The 26,807-nt window shown below is 43.0% G+C and overlaps 1 protein-coding gene across 2 annotated transcripts in view; it reads left to right on the forward strand.

The window, feature by feature from the left end:
- PDE1A (phosphodiesterase 1A) overlaps positions 1-26,807 on the forward strand; it is a 340,988-nt gene that overhangs the window by 284,870 nt on the left and 29,311 nt on the right. For both annotated transcript variants that reach the window (XM_040357635.1, XM_040357636.1), the window contains exons 7-12: positions 3,590-3,690; positions 11,656-11,781; positions 14,368-14,469; positions 17,377-17,497; positions 20,747-20,828; positions 26,306-26,426. In XM_040357635.1, the coding sequence (XP_040213569.1) occupies positions 3,590-3,690; positions 11,656-11,781; positions 14,368-14,469; positions 17,377-17,497; positions 20,747-20,828; positions 26,306-26,426 (653 nt within the window). The remainder of the gene's footprint in view (positions 1-3,589; positions 3,691-11,655; positions 11,782-14,367; positions 14,470-17,376; positions 17,498-20,746; positions 20,829-26,305; positions 26,427-26,807) is intronic.

Raw genomic sequence — 26,807 nt, forward strand, 5'->3', positions numbered from 1 at the left:
AGGTACTTTGAGGATACACGTATAATACACAAGTTGTACTGGCAACTAATAGAAATGTATGAGAGGCAATATAGCTCAGGTACTTTGAGAGTACATATAGTATTAGTAGTAGCAAGTATTAATTGCATATGAGAGGCAATATAGCTCAGGTACTTTGAGAGTACATATAGTATTTGTAGTAACAAGTATTAATTGCATATGAGAGGCAATATAGCTCATGTACTTTGAGAGTACATAAAGTATTTGTAGTAACAAGTATTAATTGCGTATAAGAGGCAATATAGCTCAGGTACTTTGAGAGTACATATAGTATTAGCCCACGGCCACAGGCGTACACCTGACAGCAAATAGGCATTCACCACATAGGGAAGTAAGTATATGAGTCTCCAGTCTGCTTGCTCATCTCTCTGAACTGCCTCCGGTATGCCTCTGGTGTGACGGCATACCTGGCCAAAAGTTGTACTGGCAACTAATAGAAATGTATGAGAGGCAATATAGCTCAGGTACTTTGAGAGTACATATAGTATTAGTAGTAGCAAGTATTAATTGCATATGAGAGGCAATATAGCTCAGGTACTTTGAGAGTACATATAGTATTTGTAGTAACAAGTATTAATTGCATATGAGAGGCAATATAGCTCATGTACTTTGAGAGTACATATAGTATTTGTAGTAACAAGTATTAATTGCATATAAGAGACAATATAGCTCAGGTACTTTGAGAGTACATATAGTATTAGCCCACGGCCACAGGCGTTCACCTGACAGCAAACCACTTTGTATTCCGTGGCTGGTGGTACAATAGGCATTCACCACATAGGGAAGTAAGTATATGAGTCTCCAGTCTGCTTGCTCATCTCTCTGAACCGCCTCCGGTATGCCCCTGGTGTGACGGCATACCTGGCCAAAAGTGCTTCTTTTACCACTCCATAGTTCATAATATCCTCGTCTGGGATGGCCCTGAACGCTTCACTGGCCCGGCCGGACAATTTCCCAGACAAAATGGTAACCCATTCCTCTGTGGGCACCCGATGTAGGGCACATTGACGTTCAAAATCAGCCAGGTACCCATCAATCTCCCCTTCAGTTTCAATGAAATTCTTAAAAGCAGCAAAATGTATCTTTCTCCTTTCAGTTGGTGCTGCCGTGACTTCTGCTGCTGCAGAACCTCAACACCTATATACTGCAGAGCAAGTAGCACACCTATACCAGTGCTTGAAAGGACTTTTGTGGACCTTTTAGGTAGCGATTTGTGTCGCTAAAGTCTGTCCCTGCTGGAAACGCCAACCTCCCCCTACACTGACAAAAAGTATATGAATGTATTAGACACCTTTATACTGCAGAGCAAGTAGCACACCTATACCAGTGCTTGAAAGGACTTTTGTGGATCTGTTAGGTAGCGATTTGTGTCGCTAAAGTCTGTCCCTGCTGGGAACGCCAACCTCTCCCTACACTGACAAAAAATATATGAATGTATTAGACACCTATATACTGCAGAGCAAGTAGCACACCTATACCAGTGCTTGAAAGGACTTTTGTGAACCTGTTAGGTAGCGATTTGTGTCGCTAAAGTCTGTCCCTGCTGGAAACGCCAACCTCTCCCTACACTGACAAAAAGTATATGAATGTATTACACACTATCATGTACTGCAGAGCAAGTAGCACACCTATACCAGTGCTTGAAAGGACTTTTGTGAACCTGTTAGGTAGCGATTTGTGTCGCTAAAGTCTGTCCCTGCTGGAAACGCCAACCTCTCCCTACACTGACAAAAAGTATATGAATGTATTACACACCTATGTACTGCAGAGCAAGTAGCACACCTATACCAGTGCTTGAAAGGACTTTTGTGGACCTGTTAGGTAGCGATTTGTGTCGCTAAAGTCTGTCCCTACTGGAAACGCGAACCTCTCCCTACACTGACAAAAAATATATGAATGAATGTATTAGACACCTATATACTGCACAGCAAGTAGCACACCTATACCAGTCCTTAAAAGGACTTTTGTGGACATTTTAGATAGCTATTTGATTGAATACAGCCTGTCCCTGCTGGAAACACCAACCTCTCCCTACACTGACAAAACTTATATGAATGTATTAGACACCTATATACTGCAGAGCAAGTAGTACACCTATACCAGTCCTTAAAAGGACTTTTGTGGAACTTTTAGATAGCTATTTGAATGAATACAGCCTGTCCCTGCTCCAAACAGCACCCTCTCCTTACACTGACAAAAAGCAGAATGTAAGATGGCCGCCAGATCAGGTCTATTTATAAGGTAGGGGGTATGTCCATGTGCTGAAATGTCTCAATTGGTTGTCCTGCACCACCTGATGCGTCATAGGTCAAAGTTCTTACCCATGTAACATTGCGGACCGCCGCAAACATCGCCAGATGTCCACCGGTTTGGCGGACCGCGAACACGCACAGTTCGCTGCGAAACGACCGCCGGGCGAACCGGCAGGCCATCTCAACTGGGGAGTATGACAGTGGGCATTAGGTGCAGGAGAGGAGTATGTAGCATATGTCAATGGAGAGTATGTGCAGAAGAAGAGGGCATCACAGTAGAAATAATTGTTAGAGGGTACAATACAGGGCAGTATGCATAGAAGGGGAATGCAGGGGTATGGTAGTAGAAAGAAGAGAAATACAAAATTTGATATGGTGTTTAAATATTCCCAATAAACTTTATAGATAGCTTTAGACTATTAAAGAGGAAGTAAACCCTGATGGGTTTTACTTCCTCTTTATTTCCCTGCAAAGGCAAAGCATAATGGGCTACTATGCATCGCACAGCAGCCCATTATGTGGCACTTACCTGAAACCGAAGCCTGCGATGTTACCACTGTCCCCTGTACAGGAAGCGTCCATTCTTTATCCATCTTCCTTTCGGGGCCACGGACTCCGTCTCTGTGACTGTCCGTAGTCGCGTAACATCACTCCCGTGCATGGGCGTGGGAGCTGCCAGTCACCTCTCTAGGAATGGCACAGAGTGCCCTTTCTACAGTGCGCATGCGCCGAATACATTGGTGCATGTGCAGAAGACATTGGTGTACAGGAACATTGTAAATATCTCCTAAACCGTGTAGGTTTAGGAGATATTTCCAGCACCTCCAGCACCTTAAAGCGGAGGTTCACCCTTTAAAAATTTTTTTGACATTACACAAAGTCGCGCCATCCTACCGACACAAGGCCGGTGTTTTTTTTTTTTGTCAGCACATACCTGTTAATCCCGATTTTCACCTCACGGCGATCCCGCGGGAGTGGGCGTTCCCAAGCACTGCCTGTGATTGACAGGCTTCCGAATGGCGCATACTGCGCGTCACAGGTTGCCGGAAAAACCCCGAACGTCGGTGCGGCTCTATACGGCGCCTGCGCACCGACGTTCGGGTTCTGTAGGCTTATCTGTAGGTGGAAGTGGTTTTACAGGGTGTACAACCACATTAAGGGAAGTTTTATATATCATTTGCCTGAGTCTGACGAACAGTGTACTATCTAGGACACCAACCCTGTAATTCATGTTTGGAATTAACAAATCGGCTTTTTATGACAATAACCGTGATAATCTATTTATCTCACTTTGGCAGCACTGGCTCACAGAACTGGACATTTTGGCAATGATCTTAGCTGCTGCTATCCATGACTATGAGCACACTGGGACCACAAACAACTTCCATATACAGACAAGGTAAAAATCTGTCGGATTTATTTAGCTGCATAGGAGAACATAATTATTACACACTATTCTCTGGGCAAACTTAAGATATATGGAACATTTCTCTCCTGGTCCTGGAATGTATTAGAATATTCAGACACATTTCATAGGTTGCAAATTTTCTTATGTTTTCCAAAGGCCTCTTTCACTCTATTCTGGATATGGAGCCACAAATGTTTTTGTACTTATGAAAATGTATTCATGTATATTTATAATGCACTTGTCAGCTAAGGAACTGACTTCCTAGACCTGCTTCTTACTGCTTACTTGTAGGTATTTGTAATAAATTAATATAGATATAAAGTTAAAAAAGAAAGTACGGTAAATGTAAATAACCAGTGCATTAAATTGGTTGTTAACCCACATAAGTAAGTCTATGCCAGCCCCTCTGAGACTGGCATAGCACACTGTGTATATCTTCTATAAAAACGAGGCTTATATATACCTATTTAGAGCTGTCTTCAGGGCGGTCATATGACTTGCGGATGCTGTACAGCTCCAATGGATGGCTTCTGCAGGAGGGGCCAGGATCTCCCTCTGACGTCAGCTGGGGCAGAGACACAGACAGAAAGCTGACAGGCAGGGAGGAGGGGGTTAGGGGGTGAGATGAGAGCAGAGCAGGGCTGCAGATGACAGAGGAAGGTATGCTGACAACGATGGTCTGGGCTCAGCAGCCCTGATTTTCGTTGTCAGAACAGAGAGTGGAACACAGGAAGTGGAGGTATCAGGGAAGTTTTTTACAGTTTAGAGGGGGGGGCTGTTTAGAGGAAGCACTGTGCTGTTTAATCTGCTTTAAAGGACCAGGATCTGCATTTTTTTGGGGGGGGGTGGGGTTAACAGACAGAGGGCCCTGCTCGTTAGAGCTTACAATCTAGAAGGGAGGGACTTATGCATTGTGTTGCAGATTTCAACACTTTATTTGAACTAACGTGAATGGCAAACTGCATATCAACACCACAGATTGCAGCATGCATCATTTCATAGAATGTATGCACTTTTCAGCTCAACATTTTCCAGGGTATTAGGCAAAAATCGACAATAATTCAAGATGTCTACCGTCAGCTTACAGCGACACTAAACTCAATTTTTGTTATTACATACATTTTTCTAAAATATCAAGTATACCATCGCTCTGTTTTCAGGTGCACGCTCCCTATCCTCCACTGATGTGCCTTACCACTACTAGTGTAAAGCAAGCAGTGCCACTATTTATTTTCTATTTCTGTGTAGCAGTGGCGGCTGGTGAAGTTTTAAGATGGTGGGACGTCAGATCACACCCTTCCTTTTTGACCCCTCCCACTTCTCCACCCATTCCATTCCCTGTATTCCACTTGCTTCCACCCATAGTGTATAGTATAGTGTATATAGTATAGTGTAATACTATATACTATACACTATACTATATACAATGTACACTATACTATATACACTGTACTATACACTATACTACATACACTATACTTTACACTATTCTATATACTATACTCTATACACTATACTAAATACTCTATACACTATAGCTTACACTATACTATATACACTATACTCTATATACACTATACTAAATACTCTATACACTATAGCTTACACTATACTATATACACTATACTATACGCTATACTATATACAGTGCCTTGAAAAAGTATTCATACTCCTTAAAATTTTCCACATTTTATCATGTTACAACCAAAAACATAAATGTATTTTATTGGGATTGTATGTGATAGACCAATACAAAGTGGCACATAATTGTGAAGTGGAAGGCAAATGATAAATGGTTTTCAATTTTTTTTTACAAATAAATATCTGTAAAGTGTGGTGTGCATTTGTATTCAGCCCCCTTTACTCTGATACCCCTAACTAAAATCTAGTGGAACCAATTTCCTTCAGAAATCACCTAATTAATAAATAGTGTAATTTATTCTCAATATAAATCCAGCTGTTCTGTGAAGCCCTCAGAGGTTTGTTAGAGAACCTTAGTGAACAAACAGCATCATGAAGCCCAAGGAACACATCAGACAGGTCAGGGATAAAGTTGTGGAGAAGTTTAAAGCAGGGTTAGGTTATAAAAAAATATCCCAAGCTTTGAACATCTCACGGAGCACTTCTCAATCCATCATCTGAAAATGGAAAGGGTATGAGACAACTGCAAACCTACCAAGACATGGCCATCCACATAAACTGACTGTCTACAGGACAACTATTAGTTGTGCACTTCACAAATCTGGCCTTTATGTAAAAGTGTCCAGAAGAAAGCCATTGTTGAAAGAAAGCCATAAGAAGTCACAGCAAACATGTGTAAGAAGGTAGTCTGGTCAGATAAGACCAAAATTGAACTTTTTGGCCTAAAAGCAAAACGCTATGTGTGGCAGAAATCTAACACTGCACATCACCCTAAACACACCATCCCCACCGTGAAACATGGTGGTGGCAGCATTATGTCGTGGGGATGTTCTTCTTCAGCAGAAACAGGGAAGCTGGTCAGGGATGATGGGAGGATGGATGGAGCCAAATATAGGACCGAAAACCTGTTAGAGACTGCAAAAGACTTGAGACTGGGGCGGAAGTTCACCTTCCAGCAGAACAACGACCCTAAACGTACAGCCAGAGATACAATGTAATGGATTAGATCAAAGCATATTCATGTGTTAGAATGGCCCAGTCAAAGTCCAGACCTAAATCTAATTGAGAATTTGTGGCAAGACTTGAAAAATGCTGCTCACAGACGCTCTCCTCTCAATCTGACAGAGCTTGAGCTATTTTGCAAATTAGAATGGGGGAAAATAAAATTTTCTAGATGTGCAAAGAGGGTACAGACATCCCCAAAAAGACTTGCAGCTATAATTGCAGCAAAAGGTGGTTCTACAAAATATTGATATGGGGGGGGGGGGGCTAAATACAAATGCACACCACACTTTTCTCATATATATTTGTAAAGAAAATTGAAAACTAATTATTATTTTCCATCCACTTCACAATTATGTGCCACTTTGTGTTGGTCTATCAGAAAAAAATCCCAATAAAATACATTTATGTTTTTGATTGTTATATGACAAAATGTGGAAAATGTCAAGGGGTATGAATACTTTTTCAAGACACTGTACACTATACTATACACTATATTATATACACTATACACTATATACTATATGAGGCTCTATCTCTATCACTTAAGGACGTTCATCTTTACTGTGATGGTTTAACACACATGATTGATGACACTCACAGGAATTCCAGGGGCCCAAATCAATCCCGACCCGACCAGTGCTCAGCGCTGTTCACTGCTGCTCTTGCTCTCCTCTCGCCCCGGTCACCCGATTTCCACCAGTGCTGTGCTCTTCCCGACAGGAAAACCGACAGGAATCGTGGCAGGAAAAATTAGAACTGTTCTCTTTTTTTCCTGCCGCGATTCCCGGCGGTCTTTTTTTCCGGAAGTTTCCCTATGGGAAACACTGCGGTGGAGCATACACACGGCCGGGATTCTCGGCCAAAGCTCTCATCGCAGTTTTCCTGACGGGAAAACCTCTGGTGAGTACACGGGGAAAGTGACCGAGCAGGTTCTCGGTTTTCCCCCCGGGATTTCCAGCGGACTTTTTACCGATCGTGTGTACGGGGCATTAGTCTCTGTCTCCACTCTCATAGCTCTCCTGTGTCCGCTCTGCACACAAGAAGGATGGCCAGGGGTGGAGAGTAGAGACTGGAGAGGGAGAGACCAATAGCCAGATTCACGTAGGAGGGCGCAACGTTAGGCAGGCGTAGCGTATGGCATATATGCTACGCCGCCGTGAGTTAGAGAGGCAAGTGCTGTATTCACAAAGCACTTGCCTCCTAAGTTATGGCGGTGTAGCGTAAATGGGCCGGCCTAAGCGCACCTAATTCAAATGTGGAACAGGGGGGCCTGTTTTATGTAAATGACTGGTGACCCGACGTGATTGACGTTTTTAATGAACGGCGCATGCGCCGTCCGTGGACATATCCCAGTGTGCATTGCTCCAAAAGATAGGCCTGTTCCAACGTCCATATCTTGCATGGGATGCGCCACCTAGGGAGCAGCTTTATCTTTACGCCGGCGTATCTCTAACGTAAACGGCGTAACTAATTGCGACGGGCGCACGTACGTTCGTGAGTCGGCGTATCTAGTCATTTGCATATTCTACGCCAAACTCAACGGAAGCGCCACCTAGCGGTCAGCGTAAATATGCACCCTAAAATACGACGGCGTAGGAGACTTACGCTGCTCGTATCTTAGCTTAATTTAAGCGTATCTGGTTTCCAGAATACGCTTAAATTTGCGACGGCGTAGATTCAGAGTTACGACGGCGTATCTACTGATACGCCGGCATAAAGCTATCTGAATCCACCTACAAGTGTCAGAGTGCGACTTGTGGAGAGGAGGGAACATGGCTGGGCAGCAGGCCAGGCTGTGCAACTGCAGGCAGGGAAGATCTTGGCACCCCCCAGGGAGGGACAAAATAGACTAGGGGGGCCAGGGTTGGTATTTTGGTCCTCCCTAACAAGCTCCAATTAACTTAATAGAATACGGGTAAGCAAACAGTAACGGTGTAGAATCAATTTTACAGGGTTCTAGATACAACTTTTTAATGATTTTTCGGACAGACGTCCTGTTGCTTGGCATATTAGAGTTTTTTTCTACTCTACCTAGCAAGTAGCAACAGAAGCACAGGCAAAGCAAGCGAAAAACGCTAAATATAAAAAAAATATAGTTTATTTTTAATACATTTTTATTTGTTTACTTATTTTATTTTTTGCAACAAAGCTGTGGATGAGCCTCCACTGATGTGTAGTACATCTGGAGGGCAAGCAGGAAAAGGTGGCTATGTTCACATACACAAGAGAGGCATTGGGTACAAACAAAGCCAACCTAGAACAGAAAGTCTGAGAATAGCAAAAAAAGCTTGCATTTAAGAGATAAGACAAAGGAAGAGAGAGATGGAAGGTATATTCTACTTATTATTACTATTTATTATTCGGGCATTTGTATTATTTTGTATAACAATGTCAGTTTAGTGTCGCTTTAAGTGTCATAATGGTGCTCACGGCAGTATTTTTTTTTACTCATGACAAGAATATAAGTAATTTGGTAATGTGCCCTATTGATTAACATGAACTGTGATTTTTTTTGTGTATGGTCAACATTAATAGGAAAGTTACATATTGCTATAAGACTGGAAAAATTATTGGCACATTAGATAAAGTATTGGTGCTATTTTTTGTGGACGAGGGGGTACCTTTCCTTCAATCAGCTTTGACGCAGTGTAAGCCCAGACTGCCCTCCCACTGCTGAAACAAGAAAAAAAAATTGTAACATAATGTGCACTTTCTACAGAATGTAGAAAGCTGAAGTCAGCAGATATACATGTAAAACTTATGTAGGAGGGTTTGTTTAATCTCTGTGTATCCTCTGAGGCTGTTCATTTCACTTTAAATATTATTGCAGCAGAGAACCAGTATTGCTCACCAGTGAGTGTCCTTCGTTATCAGACCCTGCTGTCATACTGACAGATTCAGGGCCGTCTTTAATATGGTTTGGGCCCAGGGCAAACATTATTTTTGGGCCCCCCCTCCAGCTTATTTTGGGCATGGCTGGTTCACATGTATGTTTTGGCGGTCCTCATTTGTGCAGGTACAGCAGCCCATTAATTTGAATGGGCTGCCATGCCTTCCTGCAGAAAAAAGGTGCATTCAGCATTTTAAAAATACAGTTGCCTTGAAATCCATTCTGCTTTTGCACCATGCTACTTACCTGCAGTTCTTGCACACACAAACTCACTGTGTTTTTAAAAGCGTGACCTAAACATCTAAAAATGCAGCAAATTTGACAGTGCGGGAACTGCAGATAAGTCACAGCAGACAGCAGAATGGACAGACAGTGCTGTATTTCAGTGCTTGATGGGCATAGGCGTGCCGTGTGCGCAGCCTATTACATGAGGCATGCGCTTTTCTTTGCAAGAAACGCAGGCATGGCGGCCCATTCAAATGAATGGGCTGCTGTGCCTGCGCAAATGTGGGCCGCCAAAACACATACATGTGAACCAGCCGGGCCCAAAATAAGCCCATCAAGCAGTTAAATACAGACAGTAATGCCATGTACTCTGAGGCTTTACTCAGCCTGGACTGCAGGTCTGGTCTGTGATTTAAAGAGTTCCTCTATTTTACACATGGCATGGCATGGGGTCCCATGGTGCTAAAGCAGAATGGACAGACGGTGCTGTGACCCCATGCCATGCCATGTGTAAAATAGAGGAACTTTTTAAAACACTGACCAGACCTGCAGTGAATCATCAAATATTATAAAGACTTTGGGCACACTCTACAGAAAACTTCAATTTACAATATAGATTAGCAAACAGTGACATACCTTGAGGAGCAGGACATGAAGAAGTCAGCCTCAGGAAGAGCAAACTGGGGATGTTATAAAATCACATTCTAATTCACTTTTATATGCAAGCAGCACCCAGTGGCAGGAAGGGAGAAGTGCACGTCTAAAGGGAAGCCAGGGGTGCTGTACATTTTAAAACACTGGGAAGGGAAGCAGTACTGTCACTGGCTGCGTGCCGCTGATGATTTTCAGCCTGATTTGTGGGCAGCACAGGGGCTTAACGGGAGGCAGGGCCGCCATCAGGAATTATGGGGCCACTTACACAGCTTCAGGCATGGGCCCCCTGGAGCAGAGAACCAGGATGGGGGGTGCTGCCGCCTGAAATTGAGAAGCAGGGGGGGGGGGGCTGCCGCAAATTTAGAAGCGGGGGGCCCTTTACAAAAAAAGAAATAAAGAAATAAAGAAAAATATATATAAAAAAGGGGTGTAGCCATCCGGGGCCCTGGGGACCTCTGGGCCCTTTAATAAAAAGAAAAAACGAAATAAAAAATATATATAAAAAATATATTTTAAAAAGGGGGTTGCCATCTGGGGCACTGGGGACCTCCGGGCCCGTTAATATTTTTTTTTAAATAAAAATAAATTACAAAAAAAAGGGGGTTGCCATCCAGGACCTCTGGGCCCTTTAATAAAAAATATATATAAAGAAACATTTATAAAAAAAAAAGGGGGGGTTGCCATCCAGGGCCCTTAAATAAAAAATGTATAAACAAAAATAAAAAAATAAACATTTATAAAAAAGATAAAGGGTGTTTGCCACATGGGGACCTCTGAGCCCTTTAATAAAAAGAAATAAATATATATATATATATATATATATATATATATATATATATATATATATATATATATATATATAAAAAGAAAAAAAAGAAATAAAATATATAAAAAAAATGTTTTTTATAAAAAAAAAGGGGGGTTGCCATCCAGGGCCCTGGGGATCTCTGGGTCCTATAATAATAATAATAATAAACATTTATATATATATATATATATATATATATATATATATATATATATATATATATATATATATATAAATAAATAAAAATATTTTTTTTTTATAAAAAAAGGGGGGTTGTCATCCGGGGCCCTGGGGAACTATGGGCCCCTGGGGACCCCCAGACCTCTAAAAAAAATTGTCCCTTTAATAAAAAATAAAATAAAAATATATAAAAAAATTGTCCCTTTAATAAAAATATATAATTTTTTTTTTTATTTAAAAAAAAATAAAAAAAAGGGGGGGGGGTTGCCATCTGGGGCCCTGGGGTCCTCCGGGCCCCTGGGGGCCTCCGGACCCCTAAAAAAAAAAAAAAAAAAAAGGGGTTGCTTTGGGCCCCCAACAGTGATAGGGCCCAGGGCACCTGCCCCATTTGCCCTGCGGTAAAGACGGCCCTGGACAGATTATTCATACAGTATTATTCAGAATAATAGCGCATACTGATACTGCCTAATTTTGTTTTAGGCTTTTGGCTTCAATGACACCTAGTCATGAAAGGTTTAAAAAAATGTGCCACTGTTTAATTTTATTTGTTTAGGTCAGATGCTGCAATATTGTATAATGATCGTTCCGTACTAGAAAATCATCATGTCAGTGCTGCCTATCGAATCATGCAAGAGGATGACATGAATATTTTGGTAAATGTATCCAAAGACGACTGGAGGTAAAAACAAAAGTTTTTTGAAAATTATAATTATTGATTTGGACCTTCAAAATGATTATCCATCTATGATAGCGGGTGTATTGACACATATAATATTATACATATATAGTAATAAACACATATGTCCTTTATCATATATTTTTATATATATTCAGCTGACTTCCTATAATTTATTTAAAGAGGAACTTCAGTCAATAATTTTAAAATGAAAAAAAAAAAAAAAACCCTGAAGAAGCCAAATATGCCATTAATCCTATTTAGGGACTTTTAGGGCCAGATTCACAAAGGAGATACGACGGAGTATCTCAGATACTCCGTCGTATCTCTCAGAGTATCTATGCGACTGATTCATAGAATCAGTTACGCATAGATAGCCAGAAGATCCGACAGGTGTAATGTACTTACACTGTCGGATCTTAGGATGCAATACCGCGGCCACCGCTGGGGGGAGTTTGCGTCGTAAACCAGCGTCGGGTATGCAAATTAGGAGTTACGGCGATCCACGAAGATTTTTCCCGTCGTCGCAAGTGTTAGATTTCCGTCGCAAAGATAGGGCACCTTTAATATGGTGGAAAAGTACTCCACCATGTTAAAGTATGCCCGTCTTTCCCGCGTCGCTTTTGAATTTTTTTTACATTTTTTCTTTTTCCCGGCGTAAGTGCTTTGTTGACGTCGCGATTCACAAAACGTCGGCGCGTCGTAATTTCGCGCAAAGCACGTCGGGAAATTTGCGACGGGAGCATGTGCAGTACGTCCGGTACGTTAATTTAAATGGTACCCGCCCCATTTGAATTGGACCGCCTTGCGCCGGACGTGTTTACGATACACCGCCGCAAATTTCCAGGTAAGTGCTTTGTGGATCGGGCACTTAGACTGAAAACTTGCGGCAGTGTAACGTAAACGGTTTACGTTACGCTGTGCCGCGGTTATGTGAATCTGGCCCTTAATTCTTACCAACAGTCTCATTGGCTCACATTTTGTGTGTCGGCAGCCATTGTCAGTAAGGACAGCTGCAGCCAGCGCCCATTATCTTCAGAGAAAACTAAAAAAAACTAAAACACTCACTGAGGGCCAGATTCACAGCGGAGATACGACGGAGTATCTCAGATACTCCGTCGTATCTCTCAGAGTATCTATGCGACTGATTCATAGAATCAGTTACGCATAGATATCCCTAAGATCCGACAGGTGTAATTGTTTTACACTGTCGGATCTTAGGATGCAGTACCGCGGCCGCCGCTGGGGGGAGTTCGCGTCGTAAACCAGCGTCGGGTATGCAAATTAGGAGTTACGGCGATCCACGACGGATTTTCCGTTCGCTACGTCGCCGCTAGTCTACGATACGTTATGCCGCCGCAGTTCTACGTGAATCTGGCCCTATGTTATTAGCAGGGAGAGATAATTATTTTAGGAGGAAAACAGACTGAAGGTCTGTATTAAATTAAACACTTTATTTAAACATTAAAGCAAAATTGAATGTTAATTTTGAAATAGGTCCAAGTGCATCAAAACAAAAGAGGTTTATTATCTTAGGCCCCGTACACACGAGAGGATCCATCCGCTGGAATTGATCCGCGGACCGGCTCCAGCGGATAGATCCCCTGGTGTGTACAATCCAGCGGATCTGTTTCCGCGGATTTTTATCCCCTGGGATGGATTTCCAGCGGATAAAAATGTGAAGACATGCTTTCAAATCTATCCGCTTGAATCCATCCCAACGGATTGATCCGCTGGTCTGTACAGACTCACCGGATCAATCCGTCCGAATGAATCCCCCGCATGCGTCGTAATGATTCGACGCATGCGTGGAATTCCTTATATGACAGCGTCGCGCACGTCGCCGCGTCATCATCGCGGTGACGGCGCGACACGTCATCGCGATGGGATTTTGGCGCGGATTTCGTTCCGATGGTGAGTACACTCCATCGGATCAAAATCCTCGCAAATCCTTGAGAGGATTTATCCGCGGAAACGGTCCGGTGGACCGTATCCGCGGATAAATCCTCTTGTGTGTACGGGGCCTTACTGTTGGTTTTCTTTCAAAAGCAGCCACAGCACGAGTAGAAGAGCTTCTGAGTTGGATGCTTGTGCCCTGGGTGGAAGCAGTGATCTCTCTGCAGAGGCCCAGCATGCCCCCTACTGAGTCTTAAGAATTGGAAAGCCAATTCTTCCTTCTGTTTGAAGAGCTCTGGCTCTGATACAGCAAGGGGCATTTTGGACATCTGCAAAGGGCACCTGGAGTTTATTTAGTCCATTTAAACGAAAATAATAATACTGTATAAAGATATTATTTAAAGCACATGTGTTGCCATGTAGTTTGGCCATGTGTTCATTGTAGTAAAATTATTATCCTTTTTATTGCAACTGTGGCATTTTATTTTAGTGCCTTGTATATTCATCCTTTGTCCATTTCCTTTATCAAGTGCTTGGCAGTAATGGAAGAGAAACAGTTTACGTAGTTTAAAAGAATACAGGGTATGAGGCATTGAGATATCCAGTGAGCAATATTAAAATAACTTGTTGGTATGTTCTATAAACTATATTTCAATATCAGCATATTATATTGTGCTTTGTAATTGTTTGCAGAGACTTGAGAACACTGGTCATCGAGATGGTTTTATCTACAGATATGTCTGGTCACTTTCAGCAGATAAAAACTATGAGGAGTACACTACAACAGCCAGAAGGGTAAGTGGTTAAATGCCATTATTGATCTTAGTGCTGCCTCATCAGTACCCATCAGTGCAGCCTCATCAGTGCCTATCAGTGCAGCCTCATCAGTGCCTATCAGTGCAGCCTTATCAGTGCCCATCAAGGCAGCCTATCAGTGTCCATCAGTGAAGAAGGACATTACTTATTTGCTACATTTAATAACAGCAGCGAAGAACCTCTTTCCGACAACCCTGATCATTGGCTGTTGGGGTCTGTGGGTGGGGCTTATCGGAATCTGGAAGCCCCCTTCAACAAGAAGGCCCCCAGATCCCACCCCCCATGTCAATCGTGTACATTGTACACATACTTATTCATCAAAAAGTAAAAACCACAATAGTTTTTACAATTTCCCATGTTGAGGGCATGTGGCCTGGTATGTCCTCCAGGCTGCATGCTCGGAATAAGGGCCAATTTATTTTTATATTTTGGCATGGAGTTCCCTTAAAATCCATACCAGACCCAAAGGCAATCTATATTGCCAGGAGCCAGCAATACAAGTTTAAATTACATTTTTGCCTTTAGAAATGTAATTTTGCTGCGGCACTGCACATTGCACAGATGCGCCACTTTACAGGCAGACTAAGGGGACCCCCTATGCACGATATTTAAAGGAATTTTACATTTTTATTGTTAACTTTAGGCATTATTAAAATCACTGCTCCTGAAAAAGCAGTTGTTTTTTTTTGCATTGATACATGTCCCCTTGGGCAGTACCCGGGCCCCCATACACTTTCAATGGCATTACCTTACATATAAGCCTTTAAGATTAGCACTTTAAATTTTTCATGTTCATGTCTTATAGACTTTAATAGGCTTTGAACGTTCGCTAGAACTTTTTGCCTGTTTGCATGTTCTGGTGCGAACCAAACCGGGGGGGGGGGGGGGGTTGTTCGGCTCAGCCTAACCAAAAACACATTCTCCTACTCCTCCTGAGTTTAGCGATACTACATCTGTGAGACATTTTCACTGTTTGGACTAAATATGTACATGACATTGTATCTTATGTATCACATAAATCAACCAATTGCGTCAAAACTAATGTACAGGCATACCCCACTTTTAAGTACACAATGGGACCAGAGCATGTATGTAAAACGAAAATGTACTTAAAGTGAATCAATACCTTTTTTCACTTCAAGGGTGTAGTGGGGGGTCAGGGGCTGTAGTGGGGGTGCCAGAAACTGTAGTTGAGGTCCCAGGGGCTGTAGTGGGGGTGTCAGGGGCACACTGGAACAGGGCGGGCTATACTCTCGGAGCTTCAGCTCCTTCTACTGCGGCTGCAAAATGTCTGTACAGTACTTGTAAGCCACTTTACATACACTCGGGGGTATGTCCTTACTCGCGAGTGTATGTAAAGTGAGTGTACTTAAAGCGGGGTATGCCTGTACTGTAACTGTCACCACTGTATGAGTGCAATGTCACCTATAGCAATCCCCATCCCTATAAGCCAAGCAAGCCTAGCCTACTGGTACCTGGCTGGCTCCAGGAATGCCATGTTCACTAAACAGAAAGTACAGGAGGCTGAAGATAGGAAAAACAAAATAGTTCCTGTCATTTCAGGAGAGCAGCTGTCCACAGAGGATGGCTGGGACTGATGTCTCCAACTTGCAGATGGGTCAGTTCAGGTGGCAGGCAGACACATTTTTTGCCTTTTTTCCCTTTGCAGCTGTGGCAGGAATTATACCCTCTGTTTGCTCACCAATCGCAACCCATTCAAGTGAACGGGAATGCTTGTGTGGGATCCAAGGTGTTAAAGCAGGTGATGAGGAGGTGATACAAAGCCTTTTCACAGCCTAGGCCACGTTTGGGGGGATTACCATCACCTACCCCTCTCTTCATCTCTATTACATTAGCAGGAGGGATTGTGTAGTTCCAAGAAGATAGATTTAGAAAGTAGAGACCACTGGAGTAGCGATGTGTACTTCAGTGGTTTTCAGCTTTCCAGGGGATCGCCCGGGTATGATATATATAGTTAAAGTGGATATAAACCCGAATTTTTTTATTTTTGTTTTGCTGTCACAATTTAGAGTAAAAGATTTCCTATCATCTGTGCCCAGCCTTGCCACAAAGAGTTAATCAAGCTCTGAACAATCCTCTTTTATTGTTCAGTGAGATAAAACGGACTAACAGAGAAAAACCTTGGTCCGTTCCGCCCCCTTGCTGTGAATGACAGGTTATTTACATACCTCATTCACTAGCCTGGAGACAGGCATTATTTTTTAATTCCCACCCTGGCTTCTTTTCTGAAGTCATGTGGTTACTTTTCTGGATTTTAACTGGATGTTAGTGATCATAGCAGAATTCAGTGTAAGGGGAGTGTAGAGGTGGGCGGGGAGTCTACTGACATCACAACTCCACCCACCGAGCTCCAGACAACAGATCCCCCCCACAGAATCTGCAGTTTTTCCGTTCTTAGACAGAGGGGAGACATTTGACAGGTAAGAATACATGCAGGATACATCTATATCTTTATAGATCAGCACTTTGGCAGTAGTTTAGAAAGCATGAGAGTGGGTTTACATCCACTTTAAATTGCTCCAAGCTGGAACAATGTATCTATGGAAAAATATACTATGTCTGGAATTATTCTCTGTCTATATTTGAGAATATTAATATAAACACATGAATGGTGTATGTATTGTGTTAGAAATAATAATGCCAAGAAAAACGTTGCGGTAAGAGTCTATAAAAAAATGAAATTAAACTCTTCTCACAGTTTTATATGCAGTATTATCGCAGTATTTATAACAGTGCATTGTATTATTTTGCAATTAGCAGATAAAGCAGACTAAGATTACTCTTGGTGAGCCGTCCAGAAATTTCTCCTTTCATTGTCAGCGTTCCATTTCAGAAAATAATTGAACTGTGCTCTTTATCTGACAGAATAGACAAATCGAAAGCAATGTCCTTGATTCTTCACGCTGCAGACATCAGTCATCCAGCAAAAACGTGGGATATGCATCAGAGGTGGACAGACTTACTGATGGAGGAATTCTTCCGACAGGTGCTAGTTCAATATTCCATTCACTATAGAAAAACTCAATTCTAAAACGGGAGTTTTTATTACATCTACTAATTGTAATATTATAGCTAAAATTAATAATGTATTTGAAAAGAGGACTTACTATTTATAATTATATTTCACATGAATAAAAAGGGCATATGTCACCTTTTACCTAATTACATTCTCTTTTTTGAGAAAAATAAAACTTCTTTCTTGCCTTAATACAAATTGATGCTTTGAGTTCCATTAGGGTATTTACACAGCCTGGACAAAGATGGGAGACGCTATGGTTACCAGGAGCAAGTTTGTCATCATTAGAGACTGTGGGCAGTTTTCCAGACCTTATCAATGAGATAAAAGGATCAGCAGGAAGCAGTGACTTCAAGTGTAATTTTCATATATACATGAAAACAATGGCCCGGAGTCACAAAGCACTTGCGCCGACGTATCTCAAGATACGCCGTCGTATCTATGCGCCGGACCCACAACCTAAGATACGCCTAAAAACAGGCTTCATCCCACCAACGTAACTTGCCTACGCCGGCGTAGAGTGGGCGCATATTTACGCTGGACGCATTTGGCGCTCCCATTGATTTCCTATTCAAATATGCAAATGAGGGAGATTCACGAACGTACGTGCGCCCGACGCAGTGCGTGTAAAGTCATACGTCCGGCGTAAAGTTATGCCCCATAAAGGAGGTGTAACTCAGCAGCAGACATGCAAAGGTCTGTACCAGGGAACACAAGCCGGCGTTTTTTACGTAGTTTACGTTGGACGTGAATATGACTAGGTGTAAGTTACATTCACGCCGTAGGCAGTGATCTGGCGTATCTTAGGCAGTTGTTCCGACGTGATTGTGAGCATGCGCACTGGGATGCGTCCACGGGATGGCGCATGCGTATGGCTCACGCCCACTTCCACCTACGCTGGCTTGCGCCTAGGAAACCCAGCACAGTGGAGTTCAGGCTGGAGTGCCTCTTGCCAGCAGTCAATCGGGAGGGGTTTTCCCTCGGGGGGCATGCTGGGGGAGGGTACTTCTTGAGCAGATGCCATTAGGCGGGGGTCTTGTTCCTGGTGTGGCGCCCACCTTCAGGGTGACCACACATCACGGGCCCCGGCGATATGGCCTACCAGGCCCGGGGCGCATGTGCTGCGCGGTGTCCTTGGTTCCGGGACCATGTTGGCCCGGGGCAACTGAAGCTATGGCGGGGCCCCAGTGATCAACTGGGTCCCCAAGTTCTGAGGAGAGATCCCAAGCGAGATAGCTGTTCGGTGAGGAGTCAGCCTGAGGAGAGCCAAGAGAGGTAGGCAATCCAACAGGGCCTCGACAATTCATCGGGGATCGGGGTGACCGGACACTGAGAGGTTGGATGTCAGCAACCTGTGAGTCGGTGACCCAAAACAAGGAAAACTACCTGAGGGGGATTCAGGCACCAATATTACTAAGAAAGATTTACTTCACTATCTACATTCTAGAGAAGGGCCTGTGGCAGAGGTTCCACTCTAATTTTCATTCCTACCAAGTCTGTGGCAGAGACTTGTTTCTTCTCAAGGTTCCGAGTGATACCCTGGCTGCCAGGTCGGTGTGAGAGGCCTGTCCAGGTACACTATACCCACTCCGGCTGGAGTGGCGACGAAAGTAAAGTACCGTTGGAAGCAGGATTGTTTCCGTAGCTGTTAGGCCTGAATCTGCAATTCTCCTCCTCACCCATCTTTTATCTATCTACTTCAAGTTTACTGGTTGCCGTGTTGGGCAAGAATAAAAGCACAAGAAAGACACCTGCTGTTTGGACATTCTGCTCTCATCTATCTACCCCTATACGCTCATAGAGGTAACACGCCATTCCAATCTATAACCAGTGGCTCCTTCGGGGGTGAGCGCTACACAAATATAGAATAAAAGGAAAACAGAACTGGGAATCTTTGGCCTGCGGTAAACATATTGCCAACTTGTGCATTCATGCTAGTAGTGATAGTTTTCTGTGAGTAAGAAAATGGCAGTACACCAAGTGTTCCGCAGTGATTAGTACTGGGGACCATAGTGAAATGTAGGCATCATCCTAAAGCTAAACTCCAAACAGATGTAAAAAACACAAATTAACCCTCGCTCTCTAAATGTTTAATGCATTCTTACATTTATTTTTAAATCTAAACCTGACTTTGACTGTTATAAGCCTGTTACAGTGCCTGTTTAGTAGAGCTCAAACTAAGGAAAGCATAAGCAGCACATGCAGTCGGTGCTCAACTATTTTGCACCCTAGGCAAGACTAATACTCCCCTGCTGCCAGGGTGTCATTAGTCTTGCCTAGGGCTGCACAGGTGACGGGATCAGAGAGTGGACTATCCGTACTCAGCAGCTACGTTCAGATTCCCACCTCAACAGCTGTGCCCGCCTCCTCCGTCCCCTTAAGCCGTGCCTGCCTCCCTCAATGACTTAATGCCCGCCTCCTCCACCTCCCCAGCTGCGCCTGCCTCCTCCACCAACCTCTTTGCCCACCTCCTCCGCCTCCCCTCTTCTGTCTCGCGTTCCCCAGCCAGGCTAACAGGGAAGTCAGTAATTTGAACTCTATGTTAGCCTATGTGCCCATGCACAACTGGGCGTTTTTAGTGTTAATGAGCTTTGGAGTTTATTGGCTTTTTTCTGAACGCCCGAAATTTGCGTTCAAAGTGCCGTTTTTCGGCAGGAAAAAACGCTAAAGAACGCAAAACGCAGAAAAACGCTCAAAACGCTGGCGCCAGCGTTTTTTTGCTTTTTTTTATCCATAAAAAAAACAAAAAGCTACACTGAAAAACGCTGATTAAAGCTATTGCAAAAACGCTAAGGCCCCGTACACACGACCGAGTTTCTCGGCAGAATTCAGCCAGAAACTTGATCGGAGCTGGATTCTGCCGAGAAACTCGGTCGTGTGTACACTTTTCACCGAGGAAGCCGACGAGGAACTCGTCGGGCCAAATAGAGAACATGTTCTCTATTTCCTCGTTGTTCAATGAGGAAAGTTGGCCCGCCGAGATCCTCGGCGGCTTCAACACAGAACTCGACGAGGAACTCGATGTGTTTGGCACGTCGAGTTCCTCCGACGTGTGTACGGGGCCTAAAAAACATTGAAAGGCTCCCTGCAAAGCTACTAGCGTTTTTTTTATAGCTTTTATCAGCTTCAGTGTGCATGGAGCCTAGGTGTGATACTGTACAAGCTGCACATTTCTTATACCTAATTCAAAATATTTACAGCAGACATTTTTCATTACAGGGCGACAAAGAGGCTGAATTAGGGCTTCCATTCTCACCACTCTGTGACAGAAAATCAACACTGGTAGCACAGTCACAAATAGGTAATGTGCTTATTCCTTCTCTATACAGATGTGGAGAAACTTTTATTTCTGACGTAGTTTAGAAATTCTATCTGGAATAAAGAAACTATGATGTGCAAAGTACAAGAACTGAAAATAAATTTAAAACCAAAAACAAATATATAATATTTGCTTACCAGGCCTTATATGTGCCGCTTGAATTCGTTTTCCTTTTTTCCTTTATTTTCATCTGGTGATCCTGCCAGTAACACACTCCCAATCTTAGGGTGGAAATGATCAATACTCTACTGTACCTATGGAGGAGTAAAGTAGCCACACTTAGGGCCAGATCCTCAAAAGAGATACGCAGGCGGATCTGCTGTTCCGCCTGCGTATCCCTGTTTCTATCTATGGAACTGATCCACAGAAACAGTTTCCAAGAGATAGACAGAAGATCCGGCAGGTGTAATAGTTTTACACTGCCGGATCTTAAGATGCAGTACCGCGACCGCCGCTGGGGGCATTCATTGTCGAAATTACGCGTTGGGTATGCTAATGAGGAGTTACGTCGATCCTCAAAGCTTTTTCGCGTTCGCTATGTCGCCGCTACGTTAGTTTCCCGTCGCTTAGTTACACTTTTGTAAAGCAGCCCTACTTTTACACAGCAGGCGTACTGCTGTGTAAAGTATGGCCGTCCTTCCCGCGTCTAATTTTTTAATTTTACGTCGATTGCGTAAGCCGTACGGGAATACGGAAATACGCTACGCGCCGATCAAAAAATGACGTCACGTCGCGCAAAGCACGTTGGGAAATTTGCGTCACAAGCATAGTACGTCCGGCGCGGGAGCGTGCCTAATTTAAATGGGACTCGCCCCATTAGATTAGAAACGCCTTGCGCCGGACGGATTTGAGTTACACCGCCGCAAATTTCCAGGTAAGTGTGTTGTGGATCGATACCTAACTTAGGAAATTTGCGGCAGTGTAACTTAAATCTGTTAAGTTACGTTGCGCTGCGGGGCTGTGGATCTGGTGATAGTGTTAGATGAACTAGTAGATTTATATAAATTTTATGTAAGTGACTAGCAAACAAAAACCTAACGTCAGCAAACACTTTTTAAGCAGTTAAAGAAATATATTTTATTTTCATTTTAGGATAATGGTTTTGACTACATAAATAAAAGCGGACCATTGTTAGCACCCCTGTCAGTGTTGAATGGTTTGACTCAAGCTCTAACTGCCACTTTTGCTTGACAGCTTGGTCTGTTAAAAAAAGTTGAAAATTAAATTAAGGTTAAAATAAAGCAAGGAAGACTAAAAAAAGAAAACCAATATAGCCACAACATAGCTAAGCTGCAATATACGAAATGTTTAGGTTTTAGGGTTTAGATACACTTTAAGCTTGCTGGGGCCAGTAAGGATAAACCTTTGCATGCAGATAATAGAAGCGGGTTTGCTTGATGCCCCCCCCCCCGCACTTTCCGACCCATCAAAGAATAGGACAAGAGCCCTGTGAAAGTTCTGGGTTTGTCTACGTTAGAGCTTACAAAGACTAAAGAGCCTTCCCTGTCCCATCTGCCACTGCCCAGGTGCCAGGTCACTGCATGGTGGAAGGGAGGAGAGAAAGTCATATGCTCCCTCACATCGCAGGGCATTTCATGGGGCTCTGGCAAAGAGTGTGGGGGCACAAGGAAGGTAAGTATCAGCGGTACCGGCTACCCAGCAAACATGTCACTTCTCCCTAAGTGGGCAAAGTACTGGTTAAAAAATCACTTTGCACATCATCATTGCTATTTGTGTTGCTTTAACAAAGTTGCCCATATGTTTTATGGATAAAAGTTCCTGCCTGCTAAGGGGACATAAACGAAGACCTTCTTTATATTTTTAAAATGGAAATGCAGTCGGACTGTGCCAGGGATTCTGGATACACACCACGCTGCAGTCCAAAAAAAATATATCCTGTTATTCTGGTAGTGATATTTGCAGGTCTAAAAGCTGAATAAATAACAGGAGACCAATATAAATACAAATATTCAGGTAACCAAAAATTTATCAATTTTCCTGATTTGATTTTCACTTTTTAGAGCTGCAGTACCTGAAATCATGATGTGAAGGCAGTGGTGGTGCCCATGCACTGTAAACAGCACATCGCACTATAACCTTTGTTTTATGTTGGAAGTGGAAAAGTGTCATTTCATTCTGTCCTTTTTGCCACAGTGTGGCGCAATTTGGTGTATTATGTAGATTCACAGAATAAAAGTACCGCATGTCATACTTTTCTTTCATAGCACACCAGCACATCATAGTTGTGTAAATTGCAATAATACGGTAAATGGGTTTTTGCCTTGTCATTGTGTTGGGACTTCATTGGGAAAGGCTGCCCAGCAGAGTGCAACGCATCTAGTATAGGGTGACCACGTGTCCCAGATTGCCCGGGACAGTCCCGCATTTTGCAAGTCTGTCCCGGGCACCTTCATTCCAGGACAATACAGTGTCCCGGAATGAAACTGACACAGCTACCCCCCGGGCCAATCTGATCCCCCAAAAAAGGCCGCCACATCACTGCTTTACTCACTAACAGTACTTGCCCTGGCCGGGAATGCCTGAAGGAGCACAATCCCTGCCCCCTGCTTGTCATTAGAGAAATCATAAATGCCGCCTCTTGTGTCCAATAACTGTGCTGTGATTCGTTACAGCACAAGCGGATTTTTGGGAAGGGGGGTGTCCCTGAATGGTAGTTTGGAAATGTGGTCACCCTAATCTAGTATGAACCAGCTCGTAACCCAAATAGACTGATAGTTTATGTGACGAGGCCAGGCAAAATTACAAAAGTAATGAGCTATACACAAGGGGACAAGAATGAGGTCCATAGTACAATCCTTGTGAAGCAAGGGTGTAACCCAATGACTGTTATGGGGCTCAGAAACACAGAGTAGCCAGGACTGTGATTTATGTAGGTAACAATAGTATTTGGAAAATTCAATTTGATGATATGAATATACTGTACACTGTATTACCAAAAGTACTGAGACGCCTGCCTTTAAACACATGGGGCCAGATCCACGTAGAACGGCGTAATTTTAAGCGGGTGTAGCGTATCGTAGTTACGCTACGCCGCCGCTACTTTGACAGGCAAGTGCAGTATTCTCAAAGCAAAGTTGCGGCGGCGTAGCGTAAATAGGCCGGCGTAAGCCCGCCTAATTCAAATATGGAACATGTGGGCGTGTTTTATGTTAATGTATTGTGACCCCACGTAAATGACGCTTTTTACGAACAGCGCATGCGCCGTCCGTGAAAGTATCCCAGTGTGCATGCTTCAAATTAACCCGCAAAAAGCCAATGCTTTCGACGTGAACGTAAATGACGCACAGCCCTATTCGCGAACGACTTACGCAAACGGCGTTATCAATGGAAAATTTGACGCTGGTCCGACGTCCATACATTGGCTGCGCCTCATAAAGCAGGGGTAACTTTACGCCGGAAAAAGCCTAACGTAAATGGCGTATCTGTACTGCGACGGCCGGGCGTACGTTCGTGAATTGGCGTATCTAGCTGATTTACATATTCTAGGCATAAATCAGCGTAACGCCCCTAGCGGCCAGCGTAAATATGCAGTTAAGATACGACGGTGTAGGCGACTTACGCTGGTCGTATCTTAGCAAAATGCTGGCGTATCTGATTCTTTGAATCAGGCGCTAAGATACAACGCCTCACACTCAGAGATACGACGGCGTATCTGGAGATACGCCATCGTATCTCCTATGTGGATCTGGCCCATGAACTTTAATGGCATCCCGGTCATAGTCCGTAGGGTTCAATATTGAGTTGGCCCACCCTTTGCAGCTATAACAGCTTCAACTCTTCTGGTAAGGCTGTCCACAAGGTTTAGGTGTGGGAATGAGAATTGATCATTCTTCCAGAAGTGCATTTGTGAGGTCAGGCACTAATGTGGATGAGAAGGCCTGGCTAGCAGTCTTTGCTCTAATTTATCCCAAAGGTGTTCTATCAGTTTGAGGTCAGAACTCTGTGCAGGCCAGTCAATTTCCCACACCCCAAACTCACTCATCTATGTCTTTATGGACCTTTCTTTGTGCACTGGTGTGCAGTCACGTTGGAACAGGAAGCAGCCATCTCCAAACTGTTCCCACAAAGTTGGGAGCATGAAATTGTCCAAAATGTCTTGGTATGCTGACGCCTTAAGAGTTTCCTTCACTGGAACTAAGGGGCCAAGCCCATCCCCTGAAAAACCACCCCACACCATAATCCCCCCTCCACCAAATGATTTGGACCAGTGCACAAAGCAAGGTCTATAAAGACATGAATGAGTGAGTTTGGGATGGAAGAACTTGACTGGCCTACAGCTGTTGAAGCTGCAAAGAGTGGGCCAACGCAATATTGAACCCTATGGACTAAGACTGGGATGCCATTAAAGTTCATGTGCATGTAAGAGCATGTGTCCCAATACTTTTGGTAATAAAGTGTATATTTAGTTGGGTTAATTGCAATAAAAGCAATATCACTTCATTCTGTATTACAATTTAGGAACTGTCTTTGACATGGAGATTAGAGAGGCAATAGGGGGTTCCTAAAGGTTTTGCTATGTGGCCAATCTGCTGACAAATATGCCTTCAGGCCAGGTTCACACCTATGCGAATTGAGTGCGGTTTAAACCGCATCTAATTCGCAGGACATTTCAAAATACATTGTTTTCAATGAGGCTGGTTCACATATGTGCAATGCATCCGCACTGCGTATTGCCTCCAAACCGCATGCGGTTTTTATGTCTTGCGGTGCGGCTCAGGTGCGAATTCAGTCCCATTATCTTCTATGGGTATGCATCTAATTCGCACATGTGTTCAGTTCTCTGCAGGAATTTCTCTCATTCAGCTCAATACAATTCTCCCCCACTCTCCTCTCACCCGGAACTTCTCCCAGGTCTCCAAATTCGCACCTGATCTGCAGCTAAACCGCAGTTGATCTGCAGAACACCCTCTAGAGAAATTCGCAACGAGAAAGCAGCTCCAAAACGCAACACACTAGTGTGATTCCGGCCTCAGAGCTTCAGAGTCGAATGGCTCAGTTTATAAGCCAATGAGCTCCAGTGAAGTGTTTACTTACGTTGAAATGAACATTTGACTTGGTACTGCAGTTCTTGTTCTATTCAATACCTCCCATCTACAGTACATCCCATTTCCCCTTTGCTGCTAATGACCAGGCCCACTGTGAACTCACACGTAAAAAAAAAAAAAAAAAGCATATGTTGAATCAAGCACTTTATACGGTACATTAGTTGTGTACAATTCATTTAAAGTTTAATTTGTAAAGTGCTGTGCAAACTGTTGGAGGTATATAAATCCTGTTTAATAATAATAATAGTAGTAATAATAATAATAATAATAATACTACAAATTTAAAAAAAGCAATATAATCCATTTCATTTCTAGTATTTATTTTATTGTGGTATAGTGAACTCTTGTATTAGCATTTTGTTATGTTGAAACTCATTTACATTTATCTTTTAGGGTTCATAGACTTCATAGTGGAGCCGACATTCACACTTCTAACTGACTCAACAGAGAGAATTGTTATTCCTCTTATAGAGGAAACTACAAAATCTGATCACTCTGTCTTTGATAAGCCCAGGTATGGCAGCTTGTATACTTACTCTTGGTATTAGGATGTATTTTAACTTTTTCTGGCAAAAAAAATGTATTGTCATGATTTTTCGGAGCATTTTATTCTTATACAGTACTGTCACCTAGTGGCAACTTGGTATACTTACAGAATGTTTGTACCATTAATTGTACCATGTCCTCATAGTATTAAGGAACGCAAGCTATTTTTACCTTAAAAGGGTCATTTGTTCATATAGACAGATTAGAATTGAGTTATTTTAATTGCACCTATTAGATTAATGTACGATCATTTTCTCATCAAAATTTTCATTTTACAAGTATAAATGTAGCATGGATGTGAAATGATTACCGGTATATTATTCTCATGGAAATGTATATAAAAAATGTA

The sequence above is a fragment of the Rana temporaria genome, chromosome 6, assembly GCF_905171775.1.
Source record: "Rana temporaria chromosome 6, aRanTem1.1, whole genome shotgun sequence".
Lineage (NCBI taxonomy): Eukaryota > Metazoa > Chordata > Amphibia > Anura > Ranidae > Rana > Rana temporaria.